General features: G+C 40.4%; 1 protein-coding gene across 2 annotated transcripts in view; it reads left to right on the top strand.

The window, feature by feature from the left end:
* JAG2 (jagged canonical Notch ligand 2) overlaps nucleotides 1-14,459 on the top strand; it is a 265,230-nt gene that overhangs the window by 179,254 nt on the left and 71,517 nt on the right. The window contains exons 9-12 of one of the 2 annotated variants that reach the window (XM_069207327.1): nucleotides 3,452-3,565; nucleotides 11,187-11,300; nucleotides 12,540-12,586; nucleotides 12,877-13,050. In XM_069207327.1, the coding sequence (XP_069063428.1) occupies nucleotides 3,452-3,565; nucleotides 11,187-11,300; nucleotides 12,540-12,586; nucleotides 12,877-13,050 (449 nt within the window). The remainder of the gene's footprint in view (nucleotides 1-3,451; nucleotides 3,566-11,186; nucleotides 11,301-12,539; nucleotides 12,587-12,876; nucleotides 13,051-14,459) is intronic. The other variant, XM_069207328.1, reaches the window with a different exon arrangement.

The following is a 14,459-nucleotide window of genomic DNA, read 5'->3' as shown; positions in this document are numbered from 1 at the left end:
TGCAATACGTGAATAAACAAAGCGGCACAGGATTACTGCCACTGTCGAAGGAATGTCAGCAAATCTGGAGCCGGCTAACAATACACAGAATAACTCTTCAGGCCGAACATGTTCTTGAGACTAGAAATATTTTTTTGTCTCCAACTGCTCTTGCAGAATCATCTAACAGTTCATAAAAGAATTGTTCAGTTTCCCTCCAGTAAGGGCTCCTTCCCTGGACTAACGCCTGGACGTAGTTCTATTTCAGTTCATAAAGAGTTCATTCGAACACATTAACAGAGCGCACCTCATATTTCTCACATGGAAAGTCGCCTTGTTACTAGGGCTCATTCCGACGAGGGTAGAGGAGATACAGGCTTTCTTAATTTAAGAACCTTCTTGCTCCTCACAGGTAATTTAGTGCTTCTCAGAATCAATCCAAAGAGTTATTCCAAAGGTTCCTTCAGATTTTGTCTCAACTATAGTATAATATTTCGAGCTTTCTTCCCGAATCCAACATCACCAGCTGAGAGATCTATTCATAGGGTAGTTATCAAATGAAATCTAAAATTCTACTTACATCACACTAAACAACTCATGAGACGGACCAACTGTTGGACTTAAATGGACACACTCATAACTGTGCTCTAGTCACCTTGGCAACTATCGCTCAATGAATTTAAGCTGCAATCCAGTTCTGCCACTCAAAGGCTAGCAAGCTTCTCACAGGGAACACCAGGGTGCACTCAACTAGTGCAGTTTCCACCTACATTACTTTTTTGCAGAAGTACCTCTTGATAAGATATGTTGTGCTGCAATTTGGAAAAGTATGCATATAATTCATGCAGCATTATTACGTGGAATTGGCACAGTGCAGTGATGCAGCAGTTGTACAGGTTTTATTACTCCACTTACAAATTTTAATTTATTAAATTGCATATGAATGTTATGTATATATTTTCTACCCACTATCCACTATTTGCACTAATAATATAAGTTATGCAAATACAGCAACTGCTTGCTATTCTGATTCAAGCATGCGAATTTATGAAAGAACCAATACTGGAGAAGAAAATAAGTTACTTACCTGTAACTGCAGCTCTCCAGGATTGGTATCTTTCATAGTTTCACATGCAACCCACCCTCCTCCCTGGAGTGGTTCACCTTATGGCTTTGGATTATTTATTCCCACTTGTGCTTGTAAATCTAAGGGATTTAGCTTATTTTGGGACTGTTCTGGGGGGCATTGTTGCTTGATTGGTTAGAGTTTAGGTTTGGTCCTTTAAAAAAAAAAAAAAAAAGATAGGCTATTAAGCTGATGTTTTCATTGACATTATAGCCTATGATGATATATACTGCTTTATTATGGTACAGTGGTACTTCCCACTTCGAGGAGGGGGGATAATTAAAGCTTGTGAATCTATTAAAGATCCCAATACTGAAGAACTGCATTTACAGGTAAGTAACTTATTTTCGTCCCCCCATTATTCTCTGCATAAAGCCTCTTGCTGTAGGCAAGAAACATGTGATAAAAGACACTGACAGTGGTAAACTACTTGGAATATTTTCCACAGTGAATTGTGTTGCATTAGAATTACATGTTTTGGCTTGTTTTTATGATCCTTGCTTTATTCTAAGGTAGGACGTGTTTGACATGAGCTTTATGGGCCCATTTGAAGACTTGGAAACGTTATAAGCTATTGAAAGTATATTTTTCTGCAATTGTTTTTCCCACACGTTGCATCAGAGGTCTGTGCCAGCCACCCTTCTTTATTATCGAAAATATCATTGTTGTGAATAGCAATTTTGTCATTTTTACCACCTCCGCATGACTGGTATTCTCTTCTGGCTATGTCGATGGGATGCACCACTTTTCCTATCAACATTTCATTTTATATACCATTCCATTTTTTGCAAATTCGCATTATGCTGGGGTCAAATTAGGAAGGAGCACGTGGAACCAAATTGCTCTTGAGGTCTTAATCAATATGATGCTTGCACTGCCATGGCCTGCAGGAAGCACATCTATCTCCATTCTTCTGGCCAACACTAATGAAGACATTCTTGCCAGACCGCCATGGTATTGTTTAAATTTGAATGTTTCATTATTTATATTATTCTTTCAAGCTCACATGCTTATCAAGGTTGTATTTCAGAGACTTGATAATGTTTGTCTTTAATCCCTGTAGATAATTTCACTTTACATTGATTAAAGTTACCATTTAGTCATTCATCTCAATTTAGATAAATCCATAATCAAGTCTCTGAAATGCATCTAGTTATTTGAACTCCGAAACATGATGTTGTGCACATTGCATTTTGCATGTAGCTCAGCCCGTCCCCCCACTGCCTGCTTCTTCAAAGTGAATGTAAAGCCATACGTAAAGATAGATACTCACATAGGGCTGATGTTGAAGCTTAAGGTGGGGAAAGGGGGAATGTTCTTATCAACATATTTTCATGTTCTATATCTGGAAACCATTGGTAAACCCTCTTTGGTTGCTTAACAGAGAAATATGATATCAGAATCACATTTTCTTTATAATGATTATTTTATTCTAATCTGGATATGTTTGGTTGACCAGGAGTCATTGCCAATCACTTGTAAAAGTCATAACTGTCTATGCCATCATTAATACCTGCTTCAGCATGGAACAAATTTAAATCTTGTGATAAAAAACAGGTCAGCTGGCATTTTAGCCCCAGAATCAAACTTTGAGGAACTAACAAGAGTTGCAAAGTGAAGTTAGCTCGCACGATGTATCAGTTAGTGTACCCATAAAGCAGTCTCCTACATTAAAACATCTACTGTACATCATTGTTTGACAGTCATACAATCTACTATATCGAAATAGATTTTTTTAAACCTTTTCATTTTCAGTACCTCAACATTCACCCCAGGCGTCTCTTAAATTCTCAAATATATTTGGATATGTGCTTCTAAAAGTGACTATGTTGGACTGTTTTCAGTCATTTTGCCCCACTATATTATCTGATAATTTCACCTTAAGAGCTCCAGCATTTACGAGGCTGACATGCCTGCGACTGAAAAAGGGAGATCGCCTCAACTTGCCCTTGAATGGGCTGGACGGCCCAGGGCAAACAGTTGCCCCAAACTTCAAAACTGTCGGGAATGACTGTCACATCATTAATACAAAACATGCAACCTATAATCTGTAAATGCCTTAGTACTCTGGCAAAATGAAAATCACTGTTTATAAAAGGAAGATATTTGCTGATTTGATCCCACTTGTCAAAGTCTGTAATAGCAGTACGAGTTCAGTGTAGGAAGTGTTGCCAGCAGTTTTAGAAATAAACCAAAAACACCAGGCTTTTCCGTTCATGTTTACAAGGTCTGTTAATTCATGCCGTTTGGTTAGTGAGTTTAAAGCGGTTGTCTTTTCTCTGTAGCATTCTCAGAGTTGTGTGCTGTGTGTAAAATCATATTTGCAGATTACTTTCTTTTTTGTAGATCTTGATGAATGCATTTCTAATCCCTGTGCACGTGGAGGTACGTGTATCGATCTTGTTAATGGATTTGAGTGCATATGTCCACCTCAGTGGATTGGAGCAACTTGCCATCTTGGTAAGTAATTGCAATGGCTTGCTCTGAAAAGGAAATTCTGATGTTGCTCTTAAGAAATGAATAATACATTTGCGTACGAGATATCAGAAGCCTTTTAACAAGTTATCCTAAGTCAGTGGTTCCGAGGGATAGCAATGTAGTGAATATTTGAACTGAATTACACAGAATCACTTTGTTAGCAAATACTGTTCATCTAGCAAATATTATCCTACATGCAACCGCAATGGTATTTTAAATTGCCCTAATTTGCATGATATTCCTACCTGCTTTGTGGTGGTGGTTACTGTGGTGGGGGTTGTAGAATTTCTGCTTAATGTTTAGTTTTCCGTTTTTATCTGAAACTGATTTTTGGGCATGTAAATTACGAATTCCAAAGTAAATAGGACGATTTCGATGATTCTGTCCTTATTTTGGGGTTTGGTAAATTGTGGCATGATTATTAATACATGTATGCTTTTAACTGTGGAAATCAAAAGCAACTGAACATGATTAAAGTACACATTTGCATGAGACCAGAGTGTAAGCACTATTTCATTTGTGCATTGTAAATTGGCCACAACCAATGTCTCTCAATAGAACTTAAATTGCTTGGAATCAATTGCCAGCAATCGCGCATCACATTTATTTCCTTATTCATCTTGAGTGTATTGATCATCTTTGCTGGCCTACATATCTCTGGTGTTTTCTGGTGTAGAAATACAATAATCTGTACTCTGATAGACAAAATATCAGCCATCTCTATTGTCCATCTTGAAAATTCATGTGTCCTGAATTGCATCCTTGGCATAATTGCCTTGATATAAATGTTTCTTTTTAAAATTAGGTTGCCATATATTAAAGCCCAGAAAGACTGATTTAATAGAGTATTTGGGAACGAGTTTACATTTCTGTAAATTCTTTCAGTCTGCCGTCATCACTCCAGTATATGTTTCTTTTTGTATGCATACACCTACACCACTTTTTTCTCTCATGCTTTGTCTGGTAACCATCTGCATAACTGTAAATGTTCTCGGCCTTTTAAGTGTGCCAGTGGTACCCTTATTTACACCTCAGAACACCGTACTGGAGCACAAAGTTGTAATTTGTGTTCAAGAGATAACTTAAGTTTAGAAGTCTGTCTTCCAGCGATCCTTATATAGAATGGGTTATAAACTTTTACAGTACTTTTTCCTCGTTCCCAATAGTTTCTTTTTAGACTTGTTGGGGAACTTTGCAGAATTTTGGTGAAGATGCTAACTATTTGGAAAATTCCCTTGGATGTGACAAGTTTTAGGCTGTGAGCCCAATCCAAAGCAGTTGAAATGCTGTGTTTGCTGTATTGGTTTTGTACTTAGGACAACATAACAAATAGTCAGGTAACCTAAAACCTTACATTGGCCGAATGCCTTCAATTTGGCCTTCTTGGTAGCCTCACTTTCAGTATCCTACAAACCCCTTAACTTTACATTTGTTTTCTTTTCATTTTCTGAAAACATTCTGATCAATTACTGTATCTTGTCTTGTGATGCTTACCTACACATTTGTTTACCAAATGTAGAGTCTTGTTATATTTTTTTATGTTGCACAATGTGCAGAATTGATTGGTTCCACCCTTCCCTCTTCAAATACCAGTCCGATTTTTAATACCCACTGTTGGTATTTTTTAATTCCTTTTCTATTTTGTTCTACATAAAAACCGCTTTGCTGCTAGTGTTTAATTTGTGAAACTGGATCTGTTCGTCTTTCTAGACTGTTTACACCTGTTTAGTCCTTTAAACTTTTACTATCCTTCTCAACTTGTATGCCTTCACTTTCATCTCACAGGATTTCCACAACCCACACAGTATGTAGCACTTTATGCACTTACGCCGCAATAGCACACTTAAATTCATAGTGAGAAGCTTTCTTATGCTATGATGTCTCCTTCCCTTTCCAAATGCTTCATCTGTATGGGATATGTTCTCATTTTGGCACAAGGAATGAAAAATGCCTTAGCTAGCGTAACAGATAGTTTCATTTCTATTCAGGACACTGAGGCAAGGATTACACTTCATCTTTCTTCATTTTATTAACAGCAGCCCTAACTTAAAACTGTAAAACTGAATAGACTTAATTTTCCATAAACCCAAGGGAAAAAGCCACAGTTCAACAAATGTTAACGTCCAATCAGATGATGTCAGGACCCTTCTATAGTCTCATGTTGTCGCTGCTGCCTCCTCATTCGCCTTGCAACTGCAGACTGGGAGTATTATGCCTAATCCTGTTTTGACCCTTTGGATCCTAGGAATAAAATGAACAAATGTGTATGAAAACTTGAAACTGGAAAAAATGCGCAGCACAAGTTAACGAGCGTGCTCAAGACATTCTTATTCATTGAAACACCATGAACATAACAAAAGCATATTCCATTCTAGGGAGGGAGGCCATGCGGGTGGGTTAATCCTCACCTCCGTGTCCTTAATAGAATTGAAACTTTCCATTACACTAGCTAGGAAATTTGTAATTCTAGGGGCCGTAGGCTAACACTGCAGTGGCCCCAGGCGCCACAGCGCATCAAGAGAACTTGACAGTGGCTGTGGAGGAGCGACAAGCATCCCTCCGGCCATGTATTGGTCTGCTCAAGCAAACAATTCCAAAACCCTGCAATAAACATTTAATACGCTTACAAAGCATCACAATCACTTGCTAACACGTTTTCTCCTCCCAGTCAGGATTAAAAAATGTTTTTCCCCAAGGACGATGGGATCTTTGGACCCAGTGAGAAGTGTGGTTAATCGTATATCAAATCAGATCGGGGGTTATAAAGCGCAACTATTCACTCGTAAGGGTCTCAAGGTGCTAAAGGGGTTCGTAATCTGAGCTTCAGTTGAAGAGCCAGGTTTTAAGGTCCTTACTGAATTGAGGTAGCGATGGTGACTGCATGAGGTGCAGGGACAGGGTGTTCCAGCTCTTTGCCGCGAGGTAGGCAAAGGATCTTCCACCAGCCGAGGCCTTCCGTATGCGGGGTACTGTGACTAGTGCTTGTCGAGTGAAGCGGAGCGGAGACGACTGGTGAGGGAGTAGGTGATGCGGTGTTTGAGGTAGGTGGGTCCTAGGTCATGGAGGGCCTTGTAAGCGTGTACAAAGAGCCTGAACATAATTTTTTTCTCGATGTGAAGCTAGTGGAGGTCTCTTAGGTGATTGCAGATATGTTTGCTGTGGGGAATGTCCACGGTGAGTCTGGCGTAGGTGTTTTGGATGTGCTGCAATTTCTTCAGGTTCTTCTGGGTGGTGCCAGTGTAAAGGCTGTTGCCATAGTTGAGTGTGCTGGTAACCAGAGCATGGGTTGCAGTTTTGCAGCAGTCCGTTGGCATCCGTCTGTAGATGTCCCCAAAAAGTCGGAGTGTGTGAAAGCATAAGGATGTGACTGAGTTGAGTTGACGGGTCATGGTGAGCGATGAGTCCAGGATGAAGCCAACATTGTGTACGTGGTTTGTTAGGTTTGGGGGCTGCTGAGGGTCGATGGCCAACAGGAGTTGTCCTAGGCTGATGTGGATGTTCCCAGGATGAGGATCTCTGTCTTGTCAGAGTTGAGCTTGAGACAGCTGTCCCTCATCCAGGCTGCAAAGGCTTCCATCCTGTTGTGGAAATTCTTCTTGTTCAACTTGGTATCGTTGGCGTAGAAGGCAATGTTCAGCCCGTGGTCCCTGATGTTGGATGGAAGTGGGGCCATGTAGATGTTAAAGAATGTGGGGCTCAGGGAAGAGCCCTGTGGAACGCCAAAGCTGATCTCCATAAGTTCTAACATGTAAGGCGGGATTCTCACTCTGTTCTGCCAGACAGGCAGGAGTGTATCCATTGTAGGGCCTTTCTGCGGATGCTGGGTGCGCAGAGCCTGGAGCAGAGGGTGAGGTGTGAGACCGTGTCAAAGCCGGCCGATAACTCCAGTAATATGAGGGCTGCTGTTTGGCCGCAGTCAAGGAGCGAGTGGATGTCTTCTGTGGTGGCGAGGAGGGCGGTCTCCGTGCTGTGATTGCTCCTGAAGCCTAAATGGGAGGTGTCCAGGGTGTTGTCCTTGATGTGCTTACGGAGCTGAGCGTTGACAGCCTTTTTGATGACCTTGGCTGTGGCAGCAGACAGGTGGGGTGGTAATTCTTGAGGTCCTGTGGTTGGCCGTGGGTTTCTTCAAGAGCGGGTGGATCTCGGTGTGCTTCCAATCCTCTGTGAAGGTGGCTGTCTCTATGGAGCAGTTGAGAGTGTGTTGGAGCTCGGGTGCGATGGATGTGCTGGCCTTGTTGAAAATGTGGTGACTGATGAGGTGGTGGTGGGATTTGGTGGCAGCTTTGAAGGCCTCGTAGTCTTCCAGGGATTTGCTGTTCCTCCACCTTTTCTCTAGGTGTCTGCAGGTGCGCCTGGAGTCCTGGAGTGATGGTGAGAACCAGCTGCCTTCCTGAGGTGGTGTTTCACTGAGGTCTTACGTAGAGGTGCTAGGGTGTTGGCGCTTTCAGAGATCCATTAGTGGAAGTTCTGTGCTGAGATGTTTGTGTCTGCGGTGGGGGCTGGAGGGTGGAACTTGCTGAGGGTATTGGAGAGCTGTTCCTTAGTGATCCGGTTCCATTTTCTGCTTGGGGCTTGGAGTGTATGGAGGTGGACGGCCGGTGAGGTGATGGTGAAATGGATGCAGTGATGGTCAGTCCAGAGAAGTGTGAAGGTGTTGTCAACGGTGGTGATGTTGCTGGTGGAGAAGATAGCGTTGAGCGTGTGTCCAGCGATACGTGTTGGTGAGGTGGCCAGTTGCTTTAGACCTGTTGTGGTGAGGTTGTCAAGCAGGGAAGCGGTGTTGGTGTTGCTGTCAATGTGGTAGTTGAGGTCACTGAGGAGGAAGTAGTTCATTCCAAACTCAATCAGTACAACAATAAATTTAAACACCATGGCCAATGTAGCCATGGAAACAAAACTCCAATCTGTGAAAAATGTCAAAGCTTTATTATAACAACAGAGCCAAAGTAATGTAAATTGTGTGCAATATTACATTATACAAATAAAGGAAAACAATAGGCTGACCAAATCTACAAAACAAGTTTATTCTACTTAATATCAATACCATTAGGCATTCCAAAAGAACTACACATACCAACAAAGAAACAATTTGTGCTACAGACATATATTTTAAATCATTTGATGATGACATTAGTTAAGCCAAGCTAACAGATCAGTATATAAAATTTGGGTGGGTAAGGTGTAGGGGTAACCTATCACTCGCAAATTAGGGCAAGCATGTGTGGGAACAGACTAACACATGCGGGCATAAGGCAAAGAGAAAGAAGACAAAAATAATTTGAAAAAAATCATCTATCTCGGGCTAGTTTAGTCTAACTACAAAAATAAAACAGGCATGTGTCAACATAGTAACTAATTAGAAAAACAAAGCAAGGTGGGACACTTAGCATTTCATTTGAATATAACGCCCCTGGGATCAGCATGCAATTCAAATTTGTCAGCAAAGCAATGTCATCAGCAAGGTTTATCAGAAGCACCATCAGGGGGAAAAGTGCAGGACATGGGCTGCGCATGGAAATTAGGAAAGGTCCAAGGGGACAAGTTAACAGTTCAAAATTCAAAGGGGTTCTGCCCTGAAACTTACAATTCAGTTCCCTATTCTGAAATATTCAAAGCATTTTAATTGGTCAGTTCGATGAGTCCACATTACTCATAAAGGGCAATATCCGATGAGAATAAGAACACAAGATGGATTTGCAACAACAATGAAGATTCCCAGGTCTGGGTGAAGTCATTTCTCCTTAGTGTGACGCTGGCAATAACTAGCAACTCTGTTCATTACTTGATACATTCCACCATCTTCCCACAGCTTGCAATAGTCCCAAATGTTCTCATAAGAAACAAACAATGGTGTCTGTCCAGGTTCCTAATCTCCAGCTCTCGATGTACCAAATTCAAGGTCAATGGAGGAAAACATACACATAACACAATGGGACTCTTTATTATTTATGTGAAAGATTTAATGGAAAATTCATGTTAGCTGGAAAGAAGATGACTTGACATTTAATGTTACTGCAATATGAAAACTTCAGGTCTAGTTATGCTAACACAAGAAATTCAGTGCATCAATATTGTCAATAATAAAACACTTAATATGCAAACTTATGAATTCATCATTAGTAATATATCCAAATTTTCAAAAAGCATTTGAATATTGCAATCTTTGTTAATGCATTACATTATACATGGCAGAGATGTGCATTTATTTTCCTGCACACATTTAACTTTAATAAATCATCAATCCTATTTATTTCTACTCATAATAATTCATTCTAATGATTCAAATATTTCAACAATGTTAAATCATGTTAGCACTTTGTCAGTTCTGGTAGGCACAACATCTGCCATGATAGGCACAACGTCCACCACAAAATAAAATGTGAACAATTTTAAAACACATATAAATGTGAATTTAAAGGTCGCCTACTGCTGACTTCTCTGCCACTAAAACATTACCAAAATGTTCACTCCAGTACACTTCACTAATAACAGAAGTGAAGAGCTGAGGCACTCAACTTGGCTGCTGAGCAGCGAAGAAAGTGGAGGCGGCAACAGAGTCATGGGACTACAGAACGGTCCTAGCATCATCTGATTGGACGTTAGCATTTGTTGAACTGTGACTTTTTCCCTTGAGTGTTTGGGAAATTGTCTATTAAGTTTTAAGTTATGACTGCTGTAAAAAAAGACGAAGGAAGATGAAGCGTAATCCTTGCCTCCGGTCTTGACACAGAATTATTTGCTTCCCTTAATATGTCCCTTTTTCTACTCACAAAGTTCCCTTTTCAGCTTTACTATTGGTGGTATAGTAGCATACAGTCAGAAAGCAGCCATTCCTGTTCTTTGCAGAATAGAGATGCTTTTTAAATGATTTACCCGATCCTTGCACTCTTATCATGTTTGAATCTTCCTTTATTATCACCCCCAATTACTAAACATCATTTATAGACTTTTCACAGCCTCATCTTTTCTGTTAGCTATGCCTCTAGAAAAGGCACATTTGCAGACTAAAAGAAGGGTACCGGTGTATCCTTCAGTTAAATATGATTTATTGGCCTTGACTGGCCCAAATATAGTCAGCCTTCTTCTGTAGCAACATAATAACTTAGGAACTCCATGGTAGGCACATGAAAGAGAATTTCACCTGCCTGAAAGTCTTGATTACCCTCCTTTCAAGACTCACAATTGCTCTCAGTTTAAAAGGTGATTATTGATTTGAGAGGAGTTACCAGGTGTTTCCGTAGTAACAGCTCACACAAACACATTACAGTATTTAATGATTGCCACCTCTCCCTTGCAGTTCTTGACTCACTTTTTTTTCCTCCCACAAACAACTTTGTGGCTGAATTCTGATGATTTGAGATGTTTCCGTTTGTGAAACTGCCTTCTACTTTCCATCAAGATTACACTTTGATCAAATGAAATCTGTTAATCTTTTGCTGGCAACTTGTAGCTGTGGATTTTTTTTTTCCAGAAGAAACATTTCTTGTGGCCTTAACGATTGTACTGTAATATATTGAGATACTTGCATGTGCATGTCATATCTGCTTGGTGGTACGGAGTCTTGCTGTGTTCTTTACCTGCTTTCTTTTGTCTTGTTTCACAGATGCTAATGAGTGTGAGGGGAAACCCTGTGTTAATGCTTACTCTTGCAGAAATCTGATTGGTGGATATTACTGTGACTGCATTCGAGGATGGACAGGCGTAAATTGTCATATCAGTTAGTATTTACTGAATGATATTATTGAACTGTACTTATAGAAAGTAGGAAAGGGATGCACCCGTTATTTGTGTGGAGCACAAGGCTAAATTTGAAGACTTGTGTATTGAAAGTTCGCAGATGAACTCTTGTGGATAACATTAACGTCTAGCCTATAATACAAAATAAGTCGTCATGTTTTGAGCTGACAAAAAATACTTAGTCGAGGAGTAATGCAAGATTATGAATATATGAGTACTAAATCTGAGCCACAGGTCTAAGTTTTTATACTTGTTGTTGGTGTACATGTGCCAACGAGCATTTTTTTTTTTTTTTTTTATCAGTTCGGGACATTTGTCATAAACAATAGCTCCAAATACAATATCATGTTTATTTCACTGCCTTGTGGGGGAAGACGCAGTGCATGAGTCATTGCTGAGCCACCTGTAAATCATGCACCTACTCTTACTTAAGATTGAAAGACGTTTGTCTGGTCTCTGTGTACCTATGTTTATTTGAGCTTGTTTTGTACATGGCTGGGTGGTTTATTTCGCGTTTTCGAATTATTTTAAACCTCGTAATTTTTGGTTATGATGTAATACCCAAGAATTGCGATTTTCCAACCAACAAAAACGTGAAAATGCACTTTTATAGTACATAACATCTCGTGCAACGGTCCTAAAATGCACTGGGCATGACCTGGATACCTGTATCCGCTTTTCCAACCGCTCAGTGTCATTATAGACACATTTGCACAGTTGGTTGTTATATATAATTAAATTTTTTTTTTTTTTCTGTCTCAACCTTTCAGACTTTCACTCACGATCTATCTCGACAGGTCTATTTCCTTTCCTCTCTTTTTTTTATATCTGTCCCTTTTTTCTACGTTATCGAAAAATCTGGACTCCAAATTATCTCTCTCATACTGGAACGTGCTGATCTATTGTATGCCTCTGTCTGAGGTGGGAATAGGAATACAATTATATGTTTAAACATCAACCTGGGTTGCAAAACCCGGTTGCTTGTTAACAATGTGTTTTTCATAACAAAGCCTTAGAATGCCATCTTCATATTTTCTTTCTCACTTTACCTCCCCTTCATCACCAAAAGGATGCAATAAATCTTATTCACGATTTACGTTTTTTCACTGATTGGCTTTGCATGACTGTGGTGTGTGATTTTCTGCTTTGTTAGAACAATATTATGATAAATGAGTTTCCTATGACAGCAGTTAAGTGACTTTTATTGTTCTGTTTCTAGATGTTAATGATTGTCGTGGGCAGTGTCAACACGGAGGAATTTGTAAGGTAATTTATAAAAACTCTCACAATGCAATTCAGGTTACATAGAGAAACACTGATATAATTGTGCCTTTACTCGTCACTGCCAGTATAGTCGTTTAACATTTTGTTTTCCCATTACTAGTAAAAACAAAAAAACAAAACAGTACCAGATGGCAATTGGACGCATCACTTTTACTTAAGTCCTTTGCTCAAAATATCACTTTAAAGTACTGCGATTCCTGTCAAGTTGCTGATCTATGCTAATGATCGCAGTCAAAAGAATGATGTGTGTTTTTTTTGCTTATTGCAACCAGGATGAACTAAATGGTTACCACTGCATTTGCCCTCGTGGATTCTTTGGAAAGAATTGTGAGATTGAACTGAATGAGTGCCTCAGTAATCCATGTCAAAATGGAGGGCACTGTGAAGACCTAGTCAATGGTTTTTACTGTCGCTGCCCGGAGGGATACGCTGGAATTTTCTGTCAGGTGAGGATTGTTCTGGATCGTATTATTACATCATTGGTCAACTGTGTTATAGATTTCAGTTTGTTAACTCTGCAGTATTCCTATTTATCTTGACACTACTTAGCTGTTAAGTCTTTACTGGCGAAACACATTGTCTCTCTGGAGTCTTACTGGAAAGGCGATATTCACGCTTTACTACCTTTGTGGAACCCACTTAACCAACAGTCTTTGAGACCTATTGCTTTGCTTAGGGGCTTTGTGCTCTAGCTCCCATAGCTGACCCTATGTAGTCATTGGCACAGGTTTGCATTCCATACTTATTGGTAGGTTCACTATTTGGAGTGTGGAGTAATAGAACTAATCTCACCCTTCTAAAGGGAGTAAGGGTTTCCCTTTCAGTACTCTTGTAGGGTAAAAAGAATGAACTGCTCCAACCTGGAGCTTTATGAATTTTAACAAGTCCTTACCTCCCTGCAAGATGGTATCTTTGGCTCTGGTCCTTGTACTACATGTTAGATGAAGTATCTCCATTTTACAGTGTGAAACAACTGTAGGAATATCGAAAGCTCTGCTTCTACCCACACTTTGCCCTTTGTTCTTTACTACGATTTGGCCCATGTGACTGGCTTGTTCTGCTCACAGAAGATCCACTGCTACCCCTACCCGAACAATGTCCCTATCCAAAGTGTGTCACGGGGAATAGCAGAATCTAGACTGGCCCTAAAATTCAGTATAATTGTTGATGATTGGTTCTCTGTGACATGGTGAAAAGCCTCTCCTGTACCCTCAAAGATGTACTTGTTCACGGGGAGCATTTGGAATTTCAAAAGGTCTTTGGAAAAGTTCCAGAGGAGTGAATCATGGATTGGAGTGGTTCTCCACCAGAAGTTGTGCATGGGCTCCGTATAACTCCATTTGGATTCAGAATCATTTCTGGACATTCAGACCAGCCATTCCACCTTTAATGCCAACAATTTGACTGTTACAAACATATGGTGGGATGACCCTGCTGTCTACTTGAATCACAGGTCACTGTAATGACTGACTCAGAGCTAGGGAGGGAGATCGGGTTGCGGTTGGGGTGGGGGCAGGGGTGGGATGTCGAGAACTCACTACTGGGATTGTTTGGACGCTGCCTCCACATAAAGGTGAGCAAGATGAAAACATTTATACTTGCTCTAAAGCTTTCATGTCAGTGGCCATTTCAGAGTGGTCTACATGGACATGGCCAAGGTGCCCTTAACATTTGAGAGCAAAGTCCAGACAGATCTGATGGCTAGCAATAGAAATGTGTGAGAGGGTGGGCAACAAGTGCATATTGCTGATGTTTTCCACACTGAGGCTATCAGCAACCAGGCAGTATTGCTCTTTTCCTGGCTACTCTAGGGGTTTGGCATTCTGCCAGTGCAGAGGCCCAGAGCCCCCACAAC

The sequence above is a fragment of the Pleurodeles waltl genome, chromosome 9 (genome assembly GCF_031143425.1).
Source record: "Pleurodeles waltl isolate 20211129_DDA chromosome 9, aPleWal1.hap1.20221129, whole genome shotgun sequence".
Taxonomy (NCBI): domain Eukaryota; kingdom Metazoa; phylum Chordata; class Amphibia; order Caudata; family Salamandridae; genus Pleurodeles; species Pleurodeles waltl.
This window is presented reverse-complemented; position numbering and strand designations above follow the sequence as displayed.